Source organism: Taeniopygia guttata, chromosome 5 (genome assembly GCF_048771995.1).
Source record: "Taeniopygia guttata chromosome 5, bTaeGut7.mat, whole genome shotgun sequence".
NCBI classification, from domain to species: Eukaryota; Metazoa; Chordata; class Aves; order Passeriformes; family Estrildidae; genus Taeniopygia; species Taeniopygia guttata.
In genome coordinates this window covers 50975575-51003135 of record NC_133030.1, presented here as the reverse complement: position 1 = coordinate 51003135, position 27561 = coordinate 50975575, and the positions used below count along the sequence as shown (strand labels likewise).

The 27561-nt window shown below is 36.6% G+C and overlaps 1 protein-coding gene across 6 annotated transcripts in view; it reads right to left on the bottom strand.

The window, feature by feature from the left end:
• Window positions 1-27246, bottom strand: part of PAPOLA (poly(A) polymerase alpha) — a 43483-nt gene extending 16237 nt beyond the window's left edge. For 3 of the 6 annotated variants that reach the window (XR_004368149.3, XM_030274942.4, XM_030274944.4), the window contains exons 1-13: window positions 26972-27235; window positions 18733-18903; window positions 18074-18140; window positions 16709-16790; window positions 16126-16235; window positions 14136-14189; window positions 10851-10962; window positions 9511-9600; window positions 9276-9414; window positions 7724-7796; window positions 6124-6244; window positions 5150-5234; window positions 665-718 (exon numbers count right to left, since the gene is read on the bottom strand). Coding sequence is in view for 5 of the 6 variants with exons in the window: in XM_030274942.4 (XP_030130802.1) it covers window positions 665-718; window positions 5150-5234; window positions 6124-6244; window positions 7724-7796; window positions 9276-9414; window positions 9511-9600; window positions 10851-10962; window positions 14136-14189; window positions 16126-16235; window positions 16709-16790; window positions 18074-18140; window positions 18733-18903; window positions 26972-26979 (1166 nt within the window). In the remaining variant the exon portion in view is untranslated. Of the gene's footprint in view, window positions 1-664; window positions 719-5149; window positions 5235-6123; window positions 6245-7723; window positions 7797-9275; window positions 9415-9510; window positions 9601-10850; window positions 10963-14135; window positions 14190-16125; window positions 16236-16708; window positions 16791-18073; window positions 18141-18732; window positions 18904-26749; window positions 26879-26971 lie in introns of those variants that run through there. The other 3 variants (XM_030274940.4, XM_030274943.4, XM_030274946.4) reach the window with 3 other exon arrangements.
• Window positions 27247-27561: the final 315 nt, after the last annotated feature.

Below are 27561 nucleotides of genomic sequence, written 5' to 3'. Positions count from 1 at the left end.
ACTTGAGACTACTAATGAATTAGTGCACATCAGATTAATTCAGATCAATAATTTCAGTTAAGGCGTTACAAAAGCTGACAAGGGAAGCTTAAGAATGCCCTGCAGCTCTCCCTGCATCCTGATTTTACAAAAGGAATTAAATACAAGACATTACACATCAAGTAAAAGGCAGTTAGAAAGAACCACCACATATTTATCCAATATTCTTATGGCTTCAGATGATGAATTTTAGAGGTGAAGAAATTCCCAATAGCTGCCAGTCCTAGAATTTCACTAATAAAAGAGCAGAAACATGGGAAAGGGGAATTTTTGTTTTGAGAAAAAGCATTTCAAGTGACTGAAAACATACCCCCTCATAGTGCCTATTAAAAAAAAGTGCACAAGATGTTTGTAAAGTAAACCTGAGACTCCTGTTAAGGAAAAAATCAAGCAACAGCCTTCACTCCCCAGTTTTTCATTTGTACTATTTTTTTCAGACCTTTATAATATTTATCCATTTAATTTTGAAACACTGAAGCTCCACTTTCATCCATTAAGACACTTGATACACTAGATACTCCCTTTGTCCAAGGTTGATGGTGGGGGGAAGGGAGGTGCTGCTTTTGGGGTTTTTTTTGGTGGGGGGGGTGTGGGGTTTTTTTTCTAAATCTCAAGAATTACTCACCATTCTAGTCGCTGTTTTTCTGTCGGTGCGCTTGCTAGAAGTACAATATAATGCCTTTGGAGATAAAGACAATATGCTATTCTATAGATATTTCTAAAACTAGACATTCAAACCTTATTCAAACCTTAATATTAAAACTTTTCAGTAAACTCTACATTGTAAAATACAGATTATTATCTTAAGTATATACCTTATATTAAAATAAGCTTTTTTAAGTAGAAAAAGGGGCTATGTCCCAAGTGTATGAATAATAGACTTCAAAATATTTTGGAGTTGAGGGCCATTTGCAATTTCACTGTAATATCTCAATTAAAGGTTAGGAATGTAGCACTAATTTAAATATTTCAACACCTGATGAGATCAGGGATTTAACTGACTACAAGAGAAACTAATCTACTCATCAACTAATCTACTCATCAACTGTTCACAACTCCCTTTACATGTCAGCTGTCTTAGTTGCAACGATATTTCTGAATAGTGAAAAAGAGTGGATAGCACATATGCATTTGCTCAAAATCCAACATAACATTATGAAATGTGGTTTAAAAAATTTGTATCTGCATTTTGGAATTCTCTGAAGACACTTATCTGAAATTTCATAAGGAATGTTTCCTCTGATGATTAGTCTTAAACTCCGAATTATTTTCCAGGATATTCAGTGTATACCCACTGTAAGCAGATTTCAAAGAGACAGTATACAAAACAAGAACAGTATTTTAAACAAAGAAACCCAAGGACAGCAGAATGGGAAAAGATTACTTTTAGCCCTAATGAGGGTGCTGAAGCAATCTACATGCTTACAGGCAGGTTTTTCAGAAGCCTAGCTGGGAAGTCTTTAACATCCTAAGTCATCCAATGCTGCACTACTCTATACAGATATGGCACGTTTAGATGCCTTCACAGCAGGATTTAAAGAACAGCAGTAACACAAGAGACCTCCCTAACACATAGCTCATGGAGAGGAAAGCAAGGTCAATGACACTGGAAAACTATGGTACAGCCCTCTGGGGCCAGGGGCCTTCAAAGCACAACAGCAAATACACATCAACAGATCAAATTAACAGCTACATGTTTCTCTATTTATCTTAAGGTGGCAAGAGCCAAAACCATGCTACATGCTATAATCCTTTGATTACAGTCAGAGGGTATCACAAGAGAACTGCAAGGGAGAAATCTGGAGAAATTTCTTCCATGTTCTGAACAATGTAAAGATAAAATGACCTATTCATTTTGCATTTTGGCAGTATCAACTGCTTCACAGGAAAATCTTATGGAAAAAGAGACTTTTAATTCTGTATGAGAAGTTGCTAATTACTAATACTGGTTTATTCTAAGGAGCACTAAACTTTCAGTAAGATTTCTAGATCACACACATTGCACACTTGCAGAGTGTTTCATTCAGTAAGCATGACAATGCTTAAGCTTTTTGGTATTTTTAAACACATCTGAATGAAAAAAACAAAATTCAAACCTGGAAATATTTGAAGAAACCAGTCTTCCAATTACTTATTAAAAGCAACCCTGTGAAACAAATTTCTGAACAACTACATAAAAAGAAAGTAACTTCGCTATGTCTAGAAGCCTCAACTAGCTGGTAAGCACCTAGAAAAAAATCCTAAGACTTATTTATGAAAAAATAAGTGATTACATATTTTTGCTCAGGTAGTGTTTGCTGAAAAAGAAAAAAGTAAAGGGTCCAATTTCTCCTCACTCATCTACCAGCTGTTAGAGCTAGGAGGGAATTATTCGCAAGAAATTTCCTACTACCATTTTCAATAAAATGAAATAATTTGTGTTAAAAATTAAGATAACCTTAGTTTTAAGAGTCCACGGTCTCACTGCTAAATTTTGCTAAGACAAGGTTTTTTATCAGTGCCTTATTCATAGTTTTATCACAAAGCACATGTGTATTTCAGAAGTATCTATCATTTTGTTATAAAGAAAAGATGGTCTTAGCTTAAGCTTCTGCCACTTAGAGATGACTTAAGATTCTGGGTATTATTCTGAAGTCTATCAGTTTAGGGTTTTGTTTGTTTGGGGGCTTGGATGTTTTCTGTCTTCCTTTCAGAATACTTTTCATAAAAATAACCTAATGTAGACAGTATGGAATTATAATACATCATTAACAAAAGTATTTCTAAAAAAATACCCAAATTAGAGTCATATTACTTTCTTTAGGAAAAAAAAGACAAAAAACCCAAAAAAAACCAACCCAAAAACACTGAGAACACCTGAACATGTTAATTTCAATTTTTCTTCATTACTTGTTTGGGAATTATACTTTTATTCAGTACTTTAAAGTCCTATGAAGCCAAGAATTTAAAACACTTTTTTAAAAGGTATATTTATATTCTACTTATTTAGCAGAATTATCTCTTAATGACATAAATGGAATATGCTAGAGCTCATTAATGAGTGCTTTTTCTCTCAAAACCCTGCTCTCTTGGTCTTCAGCTATGACTTCATTTCTCATGCAACACTTCAAACTCATATCCATTTGAAATTCTTGTCACTCCCCTGTAAAACACCCTATCTACATGTTCTTTGTTCTTGCCTTTCCCTTCTAAAAATTTTAATCTATGGGAAGGGCAGATAATACATGTTGCAAGTCCCTAACTCCAAGTAATTGCTGGCATTTAAAAAGTAAGGAAAAAAAAAGTAACTACAAGCAGATTTCCTAGTTTTCCTAATTTCTAATCTGCTCCTACTATGCAGGTATGCAGTAGCCTATAGATTTTTTTAGTCACAAGTGAGGTTTATTTTAAACACAGACAGTAAGCCAAAAGTGCTTATGAACAACAGATATTCAGCAACTAACTGCCATTAAGAGTGACAGATTACTGAAGCTATGCTTTCAGAGATTAAAATAAATGTTTGTCTCAGAGCAAAGATCAGATGTTCTCTTATCTGGCAGAGCATTACATACTGCTATGAATTTCTGAAGAACATGCTATGGCATCTACAATTTAAACAGGAGAACAGAGTGAATAAGGAAAAAAAAAAATCAAAGTATCTATTTTTTAGATGGAGATCTGACCAAGAGATCTGACTTTACTGCACACTGATGACTGCATACAATTATTTACTTTGTAAATGCCACTAACCAAAATTGTAAAATTAACCTAAGGGAAAACAGAGAAAATCCTGGGTAATTTAAATTAAAGTAGGCTCCATAATGCCATTCCATACTGTAAAAAAAAAATGGAGCAAAGACATCTTGTGCAAAACAGAAAACCTATATAATGCTGAGCAAGAGAAGATTTTTATTGCTACACCTGGTAAAAAGGCTTAAGCTGCTACACAAAAACACATATATTAAAATGGAGATTATTTAAAATAAAAGTTTCCTATTTTTTTTTGTACTTTTGAAATAAAGAAAATGTACTAGGGAATTTATTAGCAACCTCTTGAACAGAAACCGATTTGTCTGCAGCCGATTTTTTACTTCAAAAAATAATATAATTCAATAGTGGTTTTTAAAATATTTTGAATCTTAAGCTCCAAGGAACAACATAAAAGCCATCCAAATGTTTTAACGCTTTTATCATGCAAAAGGTATAGAAACAAAACACAGACACATTATGAAGGTCATCAGTCTCTTTTAATGGGGGAACTGTATATTTCAATCTTGTTTAGATTAGTACAAAACCAACCAACCACCCAACACAAACATGTGTAATATATTTGATCTTGATTCAAGAAAAATGGGTTTCCAATTTCAACTGAGGGCAAAGAAGATGTAGTCCATATTTTAATAATTCATATTTATTATAAAAATACAACTTCCAGCAAGTACGTATACATTTAACAAGCTTCTGCCCCACAAGCATATTACTCGAAACCCTAAAAGTGTGAAGTGTGAATTTCAATATTTCCCTCGGAGACATTACAAAATTAGAAAAGCTAGATGTGAGTTAATATAAGATCCAATAGCCTTAAGATTTAATGGAAAAAAATCTATTAATAACTAGTACAACTGGTAGTTAGTCAACACAATTGCAAAAATACCTTTTATTATCAGAGTAAACTGTTGACTATATTGACAGAAGAAAACACAGTTTCAAGTACTTATCTTAAGTACTGACCTTCAGAATAAGTTCTTTTAACATCTTTTTTCTTGGGAAAACCCATTTTTAGAATGCTTACTGACAGAACTAAAGAACATTTCTATTAGTCAAACCAGATGACACTTCTTCAATGTTACTGGTAGGTAGCATACCAGTTCTAGAGTTAACTGGTAACATTCTAAATATCTGCTCGGGACCTAACTGGTTTCTGAAATACAGGTTTAAGATACCAAAAAGTACCTGAGGAGATTATATACTTTCCAAGAGAAAGGACAGCAGTATATTCTCTCTCCCACGCTAGAAAAAAATCCTAACAAAACACATAATGTATGTATATTTATGAACCTGTGCTACAGAGCATTATGAGGTAGTTCAATTGATAAACTTAAAATATTCTGCCATGCCATAAAATACATACTTGTACTTCTGAAAGAAGTTTGGAGCTTCAAAAAGTTTGGACCACTCTGCCTTACTCAGCAAAATTTCATCTGTGATAGCAAGACCTAAATTATAAAAAAAAAAAAAATTTAAACTTTTTTTAAATACAGTTTAGTATCCAGAGTAAAGACAGTTTGTTAATTAAGCAAAAACTACTAAGAATTACTTCGTCCCTTCAAATTCACAGCAATTTATCAACAAGATTTATAATTCAGTCATACCTCCGTTGGTCATTAGTTAAACAAACCATATTACTAAAAAACTCGATCTGTGTAGAAATGTATATTAATTGATCTGATTATTTCACATATTTTTGCTCTGTGGTGTAACACAGTTCCATTTAGTTTTTCTGCATATGGCACACTAACTATTCAGTTCAAAGACAACAGATCTTTCCTTTATAGTATTTGAATCACAATTTTACAAGACAAAGAAACAGTGAGTCAATAAGGTACTGCTCTGAGAAAGCTAGTTGTAGTTGCTCCCTGCATCAAATGCTCCCTGCACCTTGCTTTGATAACATCTTCCCTTATCTGATATAATTATTCAATACTTGCATAAATCTGGAGGACTCATCTTCAAGAAAGTCTATTGATTTATATTAGGCCTAGAAACAGACATCAAATGGAACTATTGCTAATCCTTCATGTAACAAGACACAATCTAAGCCACTAAAATGAAGTTATCATACCATTAGTTCTAATTTTTACAACACAAGGCTTCCTCTTTCATTACCCTCAGTTTCTAAGAGTGAAGGACAGACCTGCAGAAGAATCTAAGTTTGCAATGCTATGCAACACTAAGCATAATAGGCCACATTCTACTTCCCTCAACACAGTCTCTCAATAAGCTTTCTAACATCCACCCACCTCCCCCTTTCAAAGCATACCCGCAGTAAAACTATTTTAAATCTGTCTGAAAACATCTATATAGAGAGCATAAGATAATACTTACCTTGTTTAAATTCCTCAACCATGACCATCCGTGTGGAAACGGACACATTGTACGTAGAGTTCTGCTGTGGGTATGCTGGTGTAATTATAGGCATAAGATGGTACCTATCACTGGGGTTTACCTACATATAACAACAGCCAATCAGTTTTCTTCAAGCATACACATCAGTTAACAAATTTGGATTTCTCCCTTTACTACAACCGAGTCTTAAGTTCTAAGAGACCTTAGTTTGTTTGCAGACCAAGAGTACAGAGTAAGTTTAAAAAACAAGAATAATGCTTTCACAAAGGACATCGTTCTGAAAGACAGTGATGTGGGAGGGCTATAACCTGTCAGCACATCAAGACCAAGTTGCAGGCATTTCTAAATCCAGAAATGCCAACCAAACAGAACAATTTTCCTCTTTAATAGGAATTAGTTTGTGATCAGATGAAACCAAGGACAACTCATCACCTCATATGAGCACCTTCTGCAGAATGAACTGTCTTCGGACCTTGTGAAAGGTATTTTATACTTTATTTCTGTAACACTACTGAAAACTAAGAGCCATTTTAAGAAAAGAGGCTCTATGGAACCTGACAGAAGCATCACTTGCATTAACGTACTACTTTTATTTAACAGCAGACAGGGTAACAAAAAAAGAAAGGACACAACATACACACAAAAGTACTTTAAAATATTATTAGGGCAACAATCTTGTAGAAGGTAAATAAAAGATAAACCCCTGCCATTATCTTAGCCCCATTTCATTAGTTACTACAACAGTTCCCGTCACACAGTGACCTCAAACCTCCTTTTTTAGGAATAACAGATTCAAGAACATGTCTTCAAGCGCTTCACATATTTAAATGTGAACTTGTGAACTTTTGTCAATCAGAAAAAACAGATTTGAAGTACAAAAGGGAATACAACTCAACCTCTGATGCTTACACTATTCATCAAAATAAAGATTAGTTGAATACTATGATTGACAAAACAGCATTGAGCACACGCATATTATGTCCTACTGAAAGCTCACAATGGGAGCCCTGCATCTGCTGCAAGCTGTTTCACTGATTGCCTGAAGGACAAACATGTCAAATGTCCTTAATTTAAGTGCTACAAATATGGAGATCAAGTATTATAAACAATACACAAAACAACTAAAATACTTCAAGTTATGATCTTCTCTGGTGCAAGATGAAAAGACACTTTATTACAACTATATGGAACCAAGCCTATCTAGCCGTAACTTGCACTGAAGTGAATTCAAGATACTTGCAAAAGTAACAGGTTTTAAATAATAAGGAAACTATTTTAAGATTAGCAATTTTCCAAAAATGCATCACTTTAAGACATATTTATGCTGAATTTTTATTAAGATCACTTATTGCAAAAAATAGGGAGAAAAAGTACATTGTTTAGCAAGTGTGCTTCAAGCAGTCAATTTGGAAAACTAGGGTAACCTTGTTATACACTCAGGAGAATTAGAGGTTACTTATGAAGATATAACATCACAACATTACGTTCAATAAATCCAAAATGAAGTTCACCTAGAATTTTTTAAGCAATTGAATTTATTGTACAGTGTGACTTAGAGGGGAAAAAATAACACACTAACCCTTGGGTCCCATACAGGCAAATTAAGATTGCATTCTTCTGGCTGTTTCAATAGCACTGGATTTGGCCATTCCCTGTTCAAAAAGATTGTAGCACTGAATAAGACTACTGGATACAACCACGTATGATATACAAAAAGCACGTTTGAATGTGATCCATCTTAAATCCGCTCTCAAAATAAAGCACCATTTCCTCACAACCAGGCTGGTCTAACTGGGGTTGTTTAAATAAGCTGTATTGCTGAATTACAACACAACTGCAGTTAGCGTCTCCAGGGCATCAGAACAAGGCATTTTCTGTAGTCTTCAAGGTTTATAACCACTGGTTAGATAACTAATTGTAACTCCTCGAAATTCTTCCTGAAATATACTAATCAAAGATAAATTCCCCTTTGAAGATTGACATTGGGTCCATCTTCAAGCTAGCTGTTTCATGGACAAACTACAGAACAAACAGCCAGCACAGTTACAGCATATAGCATTGTTACAAACCTTATGTATTAAAGAACATTATAGTCAAGAAAGAAATCTTGCTGAATTAAACACTAAGAAGTAACACTTGTTCTTCAAGTCATCTTACCCCCTGAATAAGAATTACCTTCCCATAAAGAGCAGAAGTCAGTTATCTCTTGGAATTTGTACATTATGCTCCTATGCTATGCATGTACAAACTGGAGAGAACTCCAAGAAACACATTAAACAGACTGCAACCAATTCCCCTTCATTACCTTAGTGTGGTAAAATATGACTAAACACTGTGTACCTCAAGGAGGCTATAAAGCCTATGAATGCAAGACAGTGAAAGTGTGCAAATTATCTTCATATTAAGAAGACACTATACTTGGAGGAAAGCAACACCTTGGTAAGTGATTCTTAAAGTCTGTCAGTGTCTCATGAAGAATATCCAAATCTAGACTTTCCAAATATATAATAATCCAAATACGGACTTTCAAGAAAAACAGTATTAATTTGTAATCTACAAAGTTCACTTTTGTCCCGTTTTTTCTAAATTTACTTGGAATGTTCCCATCAGAGTTATTCAAACCATGTTTCTGAGCTAACTAGCTCAAGAGTATGAAATGGCATATAATTCTGAAACACCTACCACTCTATACTGAAAGGATTGAAACTTACATTTTTGTCATTGTTTCTCTGAAATTGCATTTAAGCTATGTGCTTAAACCAGATACCTCCTTTATCCATTATCACAGTATCTGAATGTTAAAGGACTCTAAATTTTGGGGTATATGCTATCATTTTGTACTATATATCTGAAGAGTATTGTTGAATTACAAAAAATACTTGAGAAAATTTTAATTAAGAACTGGGTGGCTTTGGTTTGGATGCTTTAAAAACAAGACATGTTGGATGACTTACTGAAAAACTAAGCTGACAATTTCTGGTGGCAAGAACAATGCTTCTAACTTAATCTGGTAACAGCTGAAAATGGTACCATAAAAACAGGACTAAAATTTAGTGTCTACAAACAATTTTATTTTAGTTTAATCTAAATTAAAAACAAACCAAAAAAAAAAAAAACCAAAAAAAACATACCATTTAGAAAATACCAAGAAAAATTTATGTACAAGAGTTGATGCTATTGCATTTGGATAAAGCTGGCAAGTTCTTGCTACTAGCATAGCCCAGGAAACACCGCCAAGGAAACCTAGTATATTGGAATAGATGTTGTGGCCTGTGGATCAAGAAAGGAAAGAGACAAAAAGAGAGAGATGTCAGTAACCAGAAGACGTAGTGAAAACCTCACAAATTTTGGTATATAACTGCTTACGTTTTGCCCACAATTTGATAGCTCTCAGTGTTAACCTGAAGTTGTCAATGTTTGGTACTAGATGCAGAATTTCATCGGTTACCCGGCAACCTGCAAAAGAAAGAATTAATTACAGTTGCTGCTTCCGAAGTTTTTTGCTTGCTTATCCTCCCCCAACGTCAACACTACCAAATTTTTAGACAAGTATGCTGGAAACTCATTTCATATTCTGATCACTTCGGTTTTGGATTAGAAAGCTTCACATATTTTCAGGTGCCTTTTCTCATTTTTAGTGTTTTTTGGCAACACTCAGGTAGCCAATTCATGAGCACATGACTACAGATTTGGACTGCTACTTGATTTTTTTGTTATTAATGACATATAAGCAGTGGAAGGAACAAACAAGTTCTGCTGTTATATTAATAAATGCAGTATCTCATGGAATGGGCAGGCAAATTAAAAAAGGTCTAAGTCTTCGTGAACCTACAGAAAACTTACCAGCCATAGGTCAAAGCTTTGAATTTTTAAGAACAGGCTAAAAAGAATAGTTCTTAAAACATACTAGCTGTACTGCTACTTTGACGGCATATTTTCAGACTGTAACATTATAGATGGCAATATTAACTGCTTGATTTGAGGGGGTTTATAACAAAGCGTAAGTAGTACTTCATTGTTACTAAGTAGTTGCAGAGAGCTGTTTGGAAGAAAACAGTACTATCTAAGACTATTTTTAAAGTAAGAGGCAACTACAAATTCTAGAGATTGCACAAGATGGGAATTTCACAAAACAGTTTAAGTGGCTGTGATGATATCAAATTATGAAGCTTTTAGCTTGTAACAACAATCAGTGCTCCTCATATGCAAACGTACTCCTCGTCCCCATCAAGCCATGCTCCCTCCTACCATCCTGTACTTAAATAACCATTTTTTAAATGAAGGTATTATAGAGAAGTTAAGGATTACACAAGCTAGTAAGCAACTAAAGAACTGACCTCAAATTGACACCATTTTGATATCTCCAATTTATCACTAATGCAATTTCATGCATGTTTATGCACACATAAATTAAAAAACAAACATCTTTTTTTATAAAAATAGGTAATACTCCACACAAAAGTCTTGCATGTCCCATTAATTTCTGGAACCATATACCAACCAAATAAAGGAAAAAAAAATCATAAACAGTCTGGCCAACAAGCAACAACCCTTCTCTCCAGAAAGGTATACAAAACTGGCAATAACTTTATTTCCAGATATGAAGTTGCTGTATTTTCAGTCAAATCCACAACTACTGTATCAAAGAACCTAGGATAGTTACTTAAAGATTAGACAAGTTGATATACAAATCAGTACATACATACCATTAAGACTTCGTATGCATCTAATGTCTAAATTTTTAAGTAGGCTGTCGTCTCGTAGATCTAAGTCCTCAGGAATAGTTTGCAGTGCTAATCTTGCAAACAAAATATCAATCTTAAGAACAAAAAAAGAGGTAAGACATTAGAAAACTGTTCTTCCTTCTGTAGGATTCTGCAAGTCATTTTCATCAAGTTTATCAATAGTAGTAGTGTTGTAGTACAAATATCCTTTTAAAAAATACATACTAACATCCTTCACAGACACTTAAAGAAACACTTTCAGATGTTTCATCTATCTTACAGCTCCTTTTACTAGAGGCTAAAATACCCATGTAGATTAATATACAACCAGCACACACACAAAAACTATGCTGACTGCCAGTGTAAATAAAGTAATTTGAAAACAAGCATCACTTCTAGGTCCAGAATACAGAAGCCTACCAACATCAGAATACACCATAAAAACATAAATCCTGGTTTTAGCCTAAATATTCTAGAGAAGAATTCTAGAGAACACTGAGGGGAGTCCCCATTGCATCCCCTCATGAGGATGCTGATGATGACAAAGAGCCAGGTACAGATCTCTTCACTCTCCTAACCAGTAACAGGACTCAAGGAAACAGCATAAGGCTGAGCCAGGGGAGATTACATATCAGAGAAAGCTTTTTCACCCAGAGGGTGGTTAGGAGCTGCAACAGGCTCCCCAGGTCAGTAATTCCAGCCCCAAGCCTGACAGAGCTCAAGAAGCATTTAGAAAACCCTCTCAGGCTCAGGGAGTAACTCTTGGGATGTCCTGCACAGGGCTAGGAGCTGGAGTTTGATGATTCTGATGGGTGCCTCCTAACCCAGTATAGTCTATGATTCCATGAAAATTACCATGGAATTACAGAAAGAGTAGGATACCCCCCCTATCCCCTGGAAAGCACACGTGTAACTAGTTGACTCTATGTAAGACCAGTATCTATGAAGAGTCTACATACCTGATTACAGAAAACGTTTGAAAATTCAGCAAGCTGCTTAGCAAGCATATACATTTTGAAAGTACATCCAATTCCTTTGCTATTACTTCTGCAATATTTAAACATTACAGTTTTTCTAGGCCAAGAACATCTAAAATACTGTTCAGCACTGAGTTAGTTTTACATTGCCCTGCACACAAGGACACTGCAGAGTGCAGAAGTCAGTTTGCCTTTTCATCAGTCAGTTGATGAGAATATCAAGTGCCTATCAGCAGACTGTCTGCAAGGCAACAAAGGCACTTCACCAAATGAGGTTTTTAATCAAAGCGGTTATCACTTGACCTACAAGACGATGAAATATCGAGTACTATTGCACCAAGAACTAAACTAGATTAAACTAGTTTAGTTTAAACTAGTTTAATTACATTAAAATTATTTCAGATACAGTGAAGCTGAAGACACCTTAAAGACTTTTTGTAGGTACTTAAAACTTTGCATTCTTCTGTTTTAAACTATGAAGCCCTTCTCCACGGAAAACTATTTCCAAAGTATTCAGTGCATTTTATATTCCAATGTCCTTAATAGCTGATCTTATCAACAAGTCACAGAACACACAGAAGTTCCTACTTAAGTCAAAAGTACTACTTCTCAGTGTAAAACAAGTTCAAAATTAACTTCAGCTTGAAATTCTGCTCTGATCTCCAGAAGGTCTAGCACCTCTAAAGATTCAAAGCTCATTGACACTTATTTTCAAATAAAGAAATTAACAGTGTTTCTTATGTAACTGGGGGACAGGTAATGCCAATCAAATACAAAGTACTCTACAGGAAGAAGAAAACATTTAAGGAAGTTGTTTATTTTAAACAAGAACATAAAATAGGCACATAAAACCTTTTTTTTTAAGTTTTAATAACAGGGTTACCACAAAACTCAAGTCCTTTTCTTCAGTTATACCTTCTGGCATGCTTTGCCTGGGTTAGCAAAAGGATAATTAAATTAAAATCTTTTGATACTGGCATAGCTGGGCACAAACACAACTATCAGAAACTATGGCCCACCAACACTGGTATATACAAAGAGTATGCTTATGATATAAGAAAAAGAACTCGCATGCACTGTTAGCAACATGAGCTAAGTCTCAGTAATAAAACTAAGCCCATCAAAGCCCATCACAAATTACTATACTGGAACAAGATGTTACTTTTAGAGGAAACAGTTCTTTTTTTTTTTTTTTCCCCTATTTGGTCTTCTATTTCAAAAGGAGAGACAACTCCAGCTTGAATGACTGGAGGAGAAAGAAAGAACATACAAAAACCAAACTGGCCAGAAGACAACTATGGCAAGTTTCAACTTCTAGAATGAATACCTAAGCTATGTAAACAGCAAACAGATTATCCAGAAAAATGTTCTTTAATACCCAACTACATATGGACTGTATAAAATGGCTAACAGATACAAATTCACAGACTGGGAGAGATTAAATTGCCAATCTTGTGTACAATACTACACCATGTCATTTGCCAGAAGATTAGCACGGGAATTCTTTCGGCTCTGTAAACTAACCTTATACCCACCACTTGCTGGTTGACATAATCCAAAGATAAGTCTCATTAACTGTGTGTATAAACAGTTTGTATGTTTTTGTGTTGTCACCAGGAGATGACAGTTTGACTATGTAACAGTCTGACAAGAATAAACAAGATTATCTTTTGAAATCACCATTCCTGTTACCTTAGCAAAAATCAAATTAAGCAAGTTCAGTACTCTAAGACAATTGATCCATCAGGCTACAGCCACTAAAACCATTGTTTTGGTCACACGTTCACAGATATGTTAAGAGATCAGGACAAAATAAACACCCAGCCTGCCTTCAGCAGCACACTTTTGATAACTAGTTAAAGACAACTTTCTATAATGTAGGATAAAGAAGCAAATCTTTAATGTTTGGACAGTTAATCATTAGCAGTCAAAAAAAATTCTGAAGCCACATTATATACAAATATATTTTTTATTAAATGTTAAGCCTAAATAATGCCTATACTGATCCTCTACAGGTCAGTAAACTAATCAGTAGAAGAGAGTAGCAGAGCCAAAGAAAAAAGAACAGGGAGATATTTTGCACGCAGCTTTAAGTCCATCAAGAAAAACTTGTTTCAGTCTAAAATTTCCACTTGTAATTACACAACTGAGGACTGTTGACAAAATCTTAGGTATGGACTTCTGAGAGTCACTTTAATAGCATTTCTATTACTGAATAATGACTTATTAAGATCTTAAAAACTTTGTTTTAACCACACTCTACCAAAACAAATTAAAATAGGATCTTTACCTCTATTCCATCAAAACAAAGTTTAATAACTGGGACAAAAGCTTCTTCAACAGCCTGGGGGGGAAAAAAGGTGCATTTTATTTTCAGTATAGAGAACATTTATAAACAATAGCTACCAGGTCTAGACAATCATAACGAAATGCTATTTATATCAATGCTTTTCTGTTTTCAGGTTGATTTTTGTCAGCAATGTCTTTCTCCAGCACTGACAACTCATGCAGTAAGCACTACCTACTACGTGCTGCAGCTCTCTAGATATTAATAATGATCCAAACTTGTACCAACCAGTTCTGATGATATTACCTAAAGGCTCAACCCTCTTCTCCCTACACACAAGACATGACTTTTTACTCCCTACACATATTTCTAAGTATTCCAAGTCCAAGCTATGAAGATTCCTGCTCTAAAAGGCCTATTGTTTCTGTTTCTACAGTTGGTATAAGAAATGAGAGGAAGACTGTATAACTATGCAGCCTGACATCATCTAAAGCAGTTGCAAGTCACCAGTCTACAGAGGTAAAGGATGTTTTAAGATGTGGTCAATAACACGGTGTTTTGATTAACAATTATCGCAATGGAACTTCACATCTATTCTGGAATTAGCTATGAGTATCATTTTCCTGAACCGAGCATCTGAACTAAATGCACATCTGCAGCACATTGAAAAGCAAAGAACACTGCCTACGTCTAAATAAGAAATACTCTGAACTGCTGGAGGATAAACTTCCACAAGTATTTCAGTTCTTACCAAGAGGAGGAAACAACACTACTTACTGTCTGTGCTTAAACCTTAGTTAAGGTTATCTTAACGTTACTAGTTGGCAGGATAGATCGATCCTAAGCAAAAATCAAATTTACAAGCATCTCATACTCACTACAGCAACCACTAAGAAAGTTTATGTTCCTCTAAAGACAGAGATGTACAAACTTGCAATACTAGCTGAAATGATTTAAAAATATTATGACACATTGACATAAAGGTTATTTGCATCACTACAGTGCTACACTGAATACCATACATACCTTGCTGCTAAATCAACTACATTACCTGAAGTTAAGAGTTTACAGCAATATTGAATGGAAGTCTGAAAATCTGAATCCGCTCAAATATAGCATGTCAATTTAAAGATTACTGAATGTGTACAGATAAAGAGTTAAAAACAGTTGTTTCAGTGCATACAGTGCTACCACTAGATATTTGCACTATCCTGGTAGTTACCAGCTACAGGGTGCATAGATTGGAAGAATGCTGGACAGTCAGTTCCATTTATTTTACGAAAGCAGGACTAAACCACACAGACTTGCCAGCAGCTATCTTCATAAAAAAAAAAAAAAAAATCAAAAAAAAACAAAGCAGAGAAAATTTCAAGATTAAAAATATCAAGATTAAAGCTCCCACCAGCTGACTTGGGGAGGTGTGTCACTGAGGTATAACAGAAACAAATTACTGTATTAGTATGGTCTTCCACTACTGTAAGGGAAATCTTCATCTTTAGAAGCTAAAAATCATGTACAAGCATTTAGTAACAAGACACTAAAAATATAGCTTCCCTTTTCAAATGCACAGTTGGCAGCCAATATAAAAGGTTTAGTTCGTATCAACCACAATTACTGTTTATGTAAGCATGAAGTTATAAAAAAGCAGCATAAAACCAAACAAGTTTGGTCCTGAACTTTGTCAAACTAACATTTACATTTGTGTCTGCCTGCTTCTAGAGAGTAAGCAGAAATTTTGCCATATACTAACACACATGCTATGAGATCATTCTACCATTCCAATTTTTGAGTGCATCTATTAAGTGAGAGCAGGGAAAATTCAGAAGAACCTCTATTTATTTCAACTCTCATGGTAGGCTTTGCTGCAGGTTTACAAAAACTCTTAGAAAAAGTCTTTACAGTGAAGTTATATTTACTTATTTAATGCAACATATTTCACTACAGAATTCTCCTAACCCTAAGGTCAGCAAGCTGTAACAGGTGTTTCACGTACCCTCAGATCTTTCACTTCTTCTTGTTGTTTTAACTTTTCATAAAATGATGTGAAAAAATCACTTCTTTCAACATGTCTTGGTGCAACACACAGAGCATCAATATCAGCACCTGAAATTGTTAATTAGCAGAAGTATATTACTCAATACTTCACATGCATAGAATGCCAGCAATAGACATACTTTTATTTATAATTAAGCAGTAAAATTTAGTTTCTCATCATTTGGAATGGTGTTTTTTTGAAATACTAAATCAAACAGAATGAAAAAAAAATCATGGCCATTAAACATACAGAACACATACATACACTCTTGCTTTAATTGTGAAACACTTGTAATTTTCAAAGAACAAAACATGAAAATTTAAGTATACAACTTCCTCTGTCTTTAAATAACTTCCAACTTTTTTGTCTGTTTTGCAATCCATGATTAAAACATAATATAGGAATCTATTTCTTTTATTTAGAATGAAGACTATAGATGGTTAAAAAAAAAAAAATTTAGAAATCTACCACCACCTCAAAATACAGCAAGATAAATCATTAGCTCAAACACATGGATTTTTATCACAAAAGGAAATGTTACCTTTTGTATGAACCCCTAATCTGTAGGATCCAAATGTAAAAATTTTTCCTCCAACGTTTTCTATGACCGATTGCGGAAGATTCTAAATGGAGCAAAAAAAATTGTTATTTTACCTTAACAACTTACAACAACACAAACCACTTATTTTCAAACAACAGGAAAAATATTGCACAAAAATTATGCTGTTGAACTACTGAAATAATCTCAGTATTTACAGAAACGACTGAGATATCTTTGCCACTTGGATAATCTATAACATTTCAACTACATTACACATTACCACCTCAAACCTGGTAATTGTTGCACCAATTTTACACTTCAGGTGCAAGAGCTTTATAATATTACAGAGACCAAACATTTTGCTTACAATTCAGGCATTTTAGACTGACACCATCACAGAAATAGAGGATGGATTCCAAATTGGAGCAACTCAAAACACTGCCTATTGTATCAGTGTTTATTACATTACTTTCAGAGACACTTGTAGCACAGTCTTTAAATAAAAATTTGGAGTTGGGAAAGGCATTTATTTAATGTTTAAATTGTTCAGATACATCTACTAAAGTTCCTAGTCTTTAAAAAACTGTTGAATCAACAGTACTGCAGGCAAAGAGGGCTATCCTTTCATAACAGGATGCAATACTACAATCTGAAATCCTACATGAATGTTTGTTTACACAACAGAAGACAAATCAAAACTTCATTTTGCGACATACATAATATTAACTTAAGCAGCATTCAATCTTACATGCGTCACGATATTCTCACTATTCTGATTTCAAGCATCAAGACACACATAGCAGGGCTGTCCCTGCCCATAATCTTGTACATATATAAATTCTCATTGCATACGGAAAGTGCACAGAAAACATATGATCCCAAATACACACAAATCAAAATAGCTTAAAAAATTAGGTATTTCCCCCACACAAGTCTATAACCACTCAAAGAATATGTGTGGGATTAGGAATTACTATAACCTAGCAAAAACAGTATCAGCACTATCAGTAACATTACAGGAACCACACTAAAGAAAAAGACCACAGACCACAAAGATGCAGGAAGTACATTTTAAGATCTAGCACTGTTTCACAAAGGCAAATACTCTAAGCCTGTGATTACTACAGTGCTATATGCATGAATTTTGAGAAAAAGTCAAGTTACATCTATCAGTTTCTTTCTTTGACAAGGTTCTACTAAGAAGGGGCAAACAAAAGAAACTACACGAGAATGGTATTTGTTTTGATCCCCAAATCTAAGGTTCATCCCATTTAGGGATTATTACAGGAATGTATTTTGGAATAATCTTCCTACAACACTCTTAGAAACACAATAATGGCAACCCCATGTAAAGTACATCCATACCTTGCTTTCACTGATTTCCCGTATCCATTCCTTTACCAAATTATTTAATTTTCCCAAAATTAGAATCCTATTAATAAAACAGCAGAATGACAGGTTAGAAAATTAGACAAAACTAGTAATTTTTTTTAAAACTGTGATCATTAGTATACATTAAGTCAACCCGAGTAACATTACAGACCTAATTAGAGATCTTGTTATACAGGCATCTATACTGAAATAAAGTTACTCCTACAACATTGCCACTATTTTTCATCCCTCAAACATTCAAGATATTTCAGCTCTGAAAAATGAAAGCATGCAAGGCATACACACATAAATTCAACTAATTTTCAAAATGAAATTTTAATTTGTCTAACACATGCATCTAAAAGAACAGTGATAAGCAGTACTGAGAAGGGAAAAAGAAAACCTCTAGAAAACTTAATATGGAAAAAAAAAATATATGGTCCATTACAATGAAAAATGCAAACAAGTCTCTTAAATGTAAAGACCATTTTAATTCCTCTCTGCATTTTGAGCTATTACTCTTAATTGAGAAAAATGAAGCTTACAATTCCACTAAGCTTTTAAGAATGCATTTGAAAGAACACAAACATACTTGGACTTGAACAGTCACACATGAACCTCATGACAGGACATTAAACAGAGTGCTCACTCACCTGCGTTGCAGCTCTTCTTCCTCTTCAAATACGCCATAAGGTTTTAGGGTTTCGATTAATTTCTGGGTAAGCATGCAGTCAAACTCCTTGGGGGCAGCTAAACTGATGGGTGAGGTAATGCCATAATGCTTCTGTAGTTGCTGTGTTTGTGATCCCTGGGTTGTAACGGGACTAATAAAGGCAATTAGATAAAGTTACTGACAGAGAAAAACAAAAACAAAATAAAAGTATTTATTTTTTTCTCAGAGTAGACAAGAGATACATACTAAGAAAAAAACAATTAAGCCTAGTGTGAGCATTTTCATCCAGAATCACTGTGTTAAATCTGTCCTCTTAAGGACACCAATAGAATTACCTTTCACCAATTCTTAACATGTATTAATTTCCCCCCCCTTTATTATTTTTTTTCATTCTACTAGGGCAAAAGCTGTATCAGTTTGAGTTCCTTCACTTTCATAAAGCCTAAAGGGAACTCTTCATGTCAAAAAGTCAAGCAATAGTGATAGCAAAAGTGAAAGTCCTAGTCTTGGCAAGCATAACATTCCTTGGTATACTGCTGTAGGATCAGTCCTGCATGTTTATACCTATTATATACTATCATGAGAGATATATGATATATTTTCCTAAGGCTAACCACCTATTACACGTGGAAAAACTAAAGCGATATTTCAATTTTACTTCCATTATTTGTCATCATCATCTCAAGATTTCTTTTCTTGTTTCCATAAAAAAACACCTAAATTGAAAATTGACAAGAATCCACAAAACATGATAGTTTTCCACAAACTGAATCCATTTAATAACAATTCCAAGTACTATAATTTGTTTCCAGTCAAGAATTTAGTCACAATGCAAGCTTGAGCAATCTGTCCCTTTGCTCATCAGCAAAAAAAAAAAAAAAAATTTAAAAAGGAAAAAAAAAAGTGTACATTTAAAAAACTAAAAAACTTAACCGTCAAGTAATTGTGGGGACTGGGGCAGTGTCTGGGAAAATTATTTTATACTTTTTCCCTTAGCTATGAGGTTTTAATCAACTAATAAAGAATCTGGTAGGAGTTGAATAAATCACATATATCCTAGGACTTTAGATGAAAATGAAAACTTTTTTTAAAAAGCTGTTCAGACAAATTACATAAAACAGGAACTCAAACTAAGGACAATGGAAGCCCCTAAAACTTTTTGCTCCTTCTAAAACTTTCTTCTCTTAAAAAAAAAAAAAACTTTAGGAATGTCAACACAAATAGTAGTTTCAACCACTTAACTGCCTCTAAAATAAGCAGCCAGAAAACCAAAAGTGTCAACATATAAACATCCTTTGAATATTTTAACTTGTGCCACAAAACAAGTTGTTTGAATTACATTTTCTCCCCTTCTGCCAAATGCTAATTTGAAACAAAAAACATACGCTTTTTAAGATATTTCAGTTTACTTTTGCAGGTTTTTTAAAGCAGTAATACAAAACAATCAAATTTTTAGCTTTGTGTAACAACTTCCTGATGGTCTAACTCTAATTTTCACCCATTCATAGCAAGAAACTGAATCCAATTCACCAGATATTAGACTTCATTAAAAGGGCTGGCAAAACACAGCCTGGCAGATGCTGTTATTAGATTTCAAAAAAGACTGAATGTCACTCAAAACCAGATTCTGCTGAGCTAATTTCTGAAGTCAGCAATGCTGACAGAGGCCTCTATATTCCTCCTACTTGTAAGGGCCATGCTTCACAAACTCCGGGACTAACAACTTAAACATAATCCTTAACATTGTAAGATTATAGTATATAAACCCCAGCCAAACATCAGCTCTCTTCCCTAGTCTGGTTTACACGCAGCCCCGGCAGTGCAATGTGCAGCTCTGCCTTCAAAACACCCACTGCAGTGATTTAAACCAGTGCTCCTGCAACCCCTACAGGACCACCAGAGCATGGCCACAGGGCACAAACAAGCTTTGAAACTGCTCACTGAAAGAACAGCTTCCAACAACCAATTACATCGATCACCAGAAATACATCTCTGGGAACTGTTACACTAAGCCAGCTACAGTTCTTATATTTACTTTCGTAATAATGAAATAACGATCCTATCAACAGCACTGGACCTCCCCAACACAGGTGTTTCACCTATTTTGGGCATTGAGGAGTTTTTAAGTACCCGTTCACCGGGTTAGTGTGTAACAATTCCCGGCACAGCTACCTTCAAAATTTTACAGCTGCACAAGACAGTTAACATGTATTAACACTGAAGAGAACATAGGTCATTTCCAGATAAAAACATTTAAATTGAAGCTCTGCTGTTTACACCTAAGTTAACTATAGTCTAAGGTTTCTATAGCACAACAAAGAGTATGAAAAATATTCCTTTGGAAAATTTCAGAAAAAATGGTATGGCAAGAAAGTTTGTTAAAACTTAATGAAGGACAGAATAAAGTAACTTATTCTGTTTGTCTACTCATTTAAAAGGCAGCATGAAAGTTAATATAAGCAAACAAGTAAAGGTATGTCCTCTCCCTGCCTCTTACCTTCCATGCAATCAAACTCACACTCCAATAGCTTCCCTTAGTCACATATGGGCATATGGACATTCTACCATTTACCTGTGACATGTCCAGAGAAAAGCTTAAGCTACCAATTTTATTCAAAGAGAAAGGTGAAAAGCCAGGGAAGTATCAGTGCTAACCTTCTACCTAGATTAGAGATCAGCCTTCTTGAGGAGTCAATACCTTGATGATGCGTCACTTCTGGTACTCACTAAAGGTAAACATTAACAAAAAGCAGAGTGCTAAACAGCAACTGAAGTTCCATCTCAGCTACTCGCTCTTGAGTATCATATCTGGGTCTGACACAACTGAAAGCTTGTTTAGGGCTTGTTGAGTCATGGGGTTTTTTGGTTTTATTTTGGAGTTTTATGTGTTTATTGGTTGTTTTCGGTTTTTAATAAAAAAGGGAAAAAAAACCAAAATACCAAAATAAACAAACAAAAAAAACCGCTAAGCTTTTCTTTTTAAGATCACAAAGAAAATTAAGATACAGTTTGAGGCTTTTGGGTTTGTTTCTTGTCACCTATTTATAAACATGAAGATCATCCTATCACTCTGAGATGACCATAAGCTATCTGTCAATTACACAAATATAAAGTTACAGATATGATATACAGTTAAATTTAATATACTATTGTTGCAGCTCTGGTTTAACTTGAATTTTTGAAGAACATATACTAACAATTTACCATGTGCAAATTGGGCAACAGCTACAGTAGATTTACTCTACAGTGTTATGATTCAGTATTTCATATTCAAATAATAATTTAATCAGGAAGAAATGCACATGTCTTTTTTCCCCATATAAAAATACAAACACAAAGCTCTGGTCTGTGCTAAGCTGAAGGCAGTGCAGCCAAACAACTTTTTCCTCAAAACTTCAAGTTTTGGTAGGCAGTATCTTTTTATATTGTTACCAGTAACTACCAAACTAAAATAACAAACCTTGGCTATATGGTCACTGCTAAAACCCATTTTAAACAGAGTGCAGAGTGGAAGGAAAAAAACCCAAATAAAGCTTGTTACAGTTATCAGAGCATACGCCCCTAAACTCCTTTATATGGAAGTGACTAAAAGTTGTTCTAAGGTAGAGGAGGGATTACAGTGCATCTTTCGAAGATGAGGTGATAGCCTGAACACATCAATTTAAACTGAACATAGCACAAATAAAGCTGTACCTATGTAACACTGTCCCATATATAACTAAGACTTGGATACTAATTCCAAGTTCTGTACTATTGTTTGCTTTTACAACACTTGAATCTTTCTCCATCCTCAGAAAAATCAACAATCCTGTAATGAACTTCTTTTTCAGATGTGTTTTGTATTAAAACCAACTCCTACACCCACACGAAAACCTGTCTTTCTAAACACTTCTTCCTCTCTCCCTGTATTCTACATCCATTCTAAAAGTACTATTTTTAGTGCTATTCTGTTAAGATTTTACATTTCTTATCACAAACAAAATAACAGCTGCTGTCAGCACCACACTAAGTATCATGCTCCTGAAATTTGGGAAGCTTCACAAAAATAAAATACAGACAACTACAATATTAAAAATACATAGCACAATACTGAACAAATCGTAATGATTTAAATCCCCCTAAGTTTCAAACTCATCCAGATATTGCGACAAAATACACAACTTTTCCTCAATGATTATCCTCATCTCTATTTGCCTCTACTGATTAGGTCAGAAAACTTATTCCTTTTTATTTGCTGATGAAAGACACCCAAGTCAGATTCCTGAAAGAATACTGGTCATCACACCATCTGGTTAACCAATTGGAGCTAAATTCATGGAGCTCAAGCTCCACTGTGTCCCGATGAGAGGTTTTGCTTCTTTTTACATTTCCTTTAGCAATGAGTGACTGGCAATTCAGAGTGAAGATTCCAGCTTAACACTACCACCATCACTCCACGCGTAGGCAAGAAACATCAATGAAGTCTGTGCAAATCAGTTACTGGGGAACATATGTCTTAAATGGTTAAGACAATACAGCTGTTCCTCCTGAATAAGAGTTTCAATACCTAGCAGAACATCACTGGACCATTCAGGCCATTAATTGTCTTCAATGTCAGTACCAGGTGATCAAAACAAACACTGATCTGAACACAGGCACTGGGGCAACAGCAGGTAACAGGGCTACAGAAGAGGCTCACCTATGGCAAAAGGAAGGTCATTCATACACATTGCGCCAACCTTGGACATTCTCCTGAGCTCTCTGGCTCTTCTGTTCATACAGAAGAATAAGGAAGGCAGCGTGTACAAACAAATACATCCACAATAGTCTTCTTACTAACACACTTGTGAAGGGGAAGTTTCTCAAGTTTAAAGAAAAGAAAGTGCTAATGAATGGCACAGGCAGCAGTTGAACCAAAAACTATTTTTATTACTATATGGGAGACAAAAAACTCAAGGAATCCCAGAAAGCATTTCACTATTAACAGATTAATTTGTCTCAGTGGTGAAATCTGCTCAGCTGAAAAAAAAAAAAAAAAGGTTTCCATGTTCTGTGCAGTACCTTCATATTAACAGGTATAAACTCAGTCCTTTATTTTAGAGTGATACTGGAAGACAAAGCTATTGCAAAACTGTATATCCTTGCCATCTAATCCTCAGCACAGATTGCTTCTCAATTAAGAATGCTATTACTTTAAGTTATGGCAACTATTCCTCTAAAGTCAGTCAGTCCATTGCTCTGCAAAATGAAGAATAATTTAATTCCTTTCCTAACAACCTATAAAATTCTCAACTCCCTCTGTTCAGAAACACACAACTTATCCATTCCCAGTCAGCACAAGCCATTTTAAATACAGTGCTGTATTTCTGGCATGTAAGCTGACAGTAATGAAAAGTGAAGAAAACAATGACTTTGCCTATGTCTACAGCAAAGTTCAGGGAAAGAAAAAAATGAAAAGCCTTACTTCAGAAGTGAGAAGCAGCTTGACTGTCCACTGGAAAGAATAACTCTTAATGACATTCCAAAACTCTAATACAGAAGTTACCAGTACTAACAATACTCAAAATTTATAGATATTATGGCACTTTTAAATGTTTTGCCATGAATTCAGCAGACACAGATGTTCAGTAGCATACCAGGAAAAAGATTCATGTTTTCTCTATTTGGAGGGTTAGAAAGCCCCAGGTTACATGAAAGACTAAATCATCACTCATATAAACATAGCTCCAGCTTCACTGAGTCAGAAGCCTTTCTGTATAAGCCCCAGATCCAACCAAAACACATTAATAGCTTAGTGAGTTCATTCTTCCCTGGCATCTTCTGTTCTAGATAATGCACAGGACCATTCTATACCTAACCGTGCACTAAAATATATCTTTATTACTTCTTCCTTATACAGCTGCTAGCACTTCCCATATGAGAATTTAAACAAAAAGTCACATAAGCTTCTAGGATAAATTTTAATATTTAAACAAATACTAAAGGCTTCTGTAAATGCCAGATATCAGCATCAGCAGTCTTACTACTGAGGTACTATGCACAGGAAGAAATTGCTTGGTTTTATACTTTTGTACCGCACTGTTAATAAGTGCAGTATGAACATTGGTGTACAGCTCTGAAGAACCCAGAACTCCAGGTTAAAAATGATGACAATCTCTGGTTGTATGGGAAATCAGTTTTAACAGGGCCTGTCAATTGTAAACACTAGGGCTGAAAATGAAGTTTGAACAACATATTGAAAGGTCAGGGAAAAAAAAACAACCAACCAAACAAAAAAAACCTAAAGAACATTTTGTCACCCTGAAAGTTTGGCAGTAACATAGAGTTGTTCCACTTTCACTCAACAAGATTATCATCCAGAAGACAGAATCAAAGAAAGAATTATAGATGAAAAATCTTCCCAAGCTGCCTCTTTCTTTTCTCTGAAGTCAGAGGTATCACTTCACAAACTCAAGAATTAGCATTACCAGCATTTCTACTTACTGGCATTATAATACTCACTTTAAAGTCTTGACTGGATGATACCAAGTCAACAATGTCGAACATACAAATGACAGAACAAATGCATAAACTGAGAAAGCTTCATTTTTGCTAACTAGGATAAATCTCCTGTACTAATCAAGTTGCCAAGTAATGTTTATATTGAAAATAGCAGTAATTTAGTGCCATTGTAACTATGTTTTTATTTAAGTGTTTCTAGTTAAAGTATCATAGAAACCTAAATCATTAGAAATTATCAAACCATCCCAAAGTTTTCAAAGTTGAAGATCGCTATTATTACAACACATAAAAGTAGCTCAAACTTTTAAATGTTGTTACTGAGCCTCTGGAATTTATGTAGTCCCAACACAATAAGCTAAGAATGAAAGCAAGTGGAATAAACACCCTCCCATTTTCCTGAGGCTGAAAAGCCTAACCAACTTCAAAAGCTGACTTCTGGTAACTTTTCATTGCCATGATTAACATGTGCAAAACCTATGTATAAAGACATTGGCGCTTCGTTATACAAGCATTAGAACCTACTCAGCATAACCATTTTCCTTCCCGCATTCAACCACTGATCCCTTCCCTGCCATAAACCCTCTCAGATAAATTTCTATCATGTCATCTACCCCGTGACTAACTTTGCAGTACTTCAGACTGAATTAACAACCACAACAGACAACCCTGGCTATTCGCCACTTAAAAGTTGACATATTTTTAACCACAGTGATTATAACAGTGACAGAAAAAGTGTAGAACCACAAATTCCTTATATTTGTTCTTCAATAAAAAAATAAGAACACACAAACGAAAAACCAAACAAACAGTCCAACCGAACAAAATATATAAACATGCCTTATTCTGAAAAGTCACTTTTCAGATAGATAACCTACACGACTGTTTCCCTCGATCTCTATAATGCAATAAAATACTAAGATTATGAACTTCAGAACTAAGAAGCTGCAAGTATTGACATCTCAATCAGAATTCGTAAAAACGTCAGCGATGAGGGAAAAAAAAAAAAAAAAAGCCAGACGTGGGGTGAAAAAAAAAAACAGCGAACAAACGGGGATGAATAAGGTCACACTTGGTTATTCCTGACCGCCAGCAGGGTCACGGCACGGCACGGCGGGCGCACGAGCGGCCCGGACGCGCGGCCCGCAGCCCGTCCGCCGGCCGGGGGCGCTGCCGGAGCCGCCGGGAGCGGGGGGCTCCAAGGGCAGCGCGCCGGGCTCGGGACCCACCGCAACCAGCGGCCAGGGTCTCTGCCCCCGGAAGGGGAAAGAACTGCCCGCGTGGTCACAGGGGGAGAGACTGCGCTGGGGCTCTCGGGGGAAAAGGCGCCTCACCCTTAGCGGCCAGGGCGAGCAAGGGACAAACACGCGGGTCTCGCTCCTCGTGCGCCCTGACCCAGCGGCGGCGAGCGGAGGCCGCCGCACGCGTTCCCCCCACCCCCCCCCCCGCCCCGTCCCGCGCGTTGCCGCTGCGAGATCGCAAAGGCGGCGACAACAACGCAAGAAGCACATCACTATCACCTCCGGGCTCATACGACGCGGGGCTAGAAAGCGTGGAGCTCCGGGCGGCGCGGGCAGCAGCGCCAGGGCCGCACACTGCGGCAGCGGAAGCGCCCGGGCCGAGGGGACCGCGAGGGGGAAGGGCCCGAGCCCCGGCAGGAAGGGCCCGGGCATGCGGGGAGCGCAGGGCCGGGGCCGGCACAACGCGAGCCCCGAGCGCGCCCCGCGAGCTCCCGGACTTACAACGGCATCGTCTCTCCGGCCCCTCCTCCTCCTCCTCCGCCGCCGCCGCCACCACCGCCGCCGCGTCGTCCCCTTCTTCCTCCTCTTCTTCCTCCTCCCCCACCGCTGCCGCCTGAGGACCGGTCACTCGTCCCGCGGAGCGCCGGGAGCCGCGACCATGGCACGGGCTGGGGCCAGGCCCCGGGAGCGGAGGGAGCGGCTGTGCCGGGCCCGGCCGCCGCCGCCGCTTCACTCGCCTCTTCCCCTCCGGCCTTCTAACATGGCGCCCGGACGCTACCACAGCAACGTCCCGGGGCGGGGGGGGCCTGACGCAGCGCGGCAGACACCCCCGCACGGCGCACACGCTCGCCCGGCCGCGCGTGCGCAGAGGGAGTGGGAGCCGCGGGGCAGGCTGGGGAATGTAGTCGCGGCGGCGGCGGCAGCGGCGCCGACCGCGGTTTGAAAACAAAGCGCCAACGGCCGCGGGGCGGCGCGTGCGCGGGAGCGGGCGGGACGGGACGGGACGGGACGGGACGGGACGGGACGGGACGGGACGGGACGGGCTCGGCTCGGCTCGGCTCGGCTCGGCTCGGCCCGGCCCGGCCCGGGGC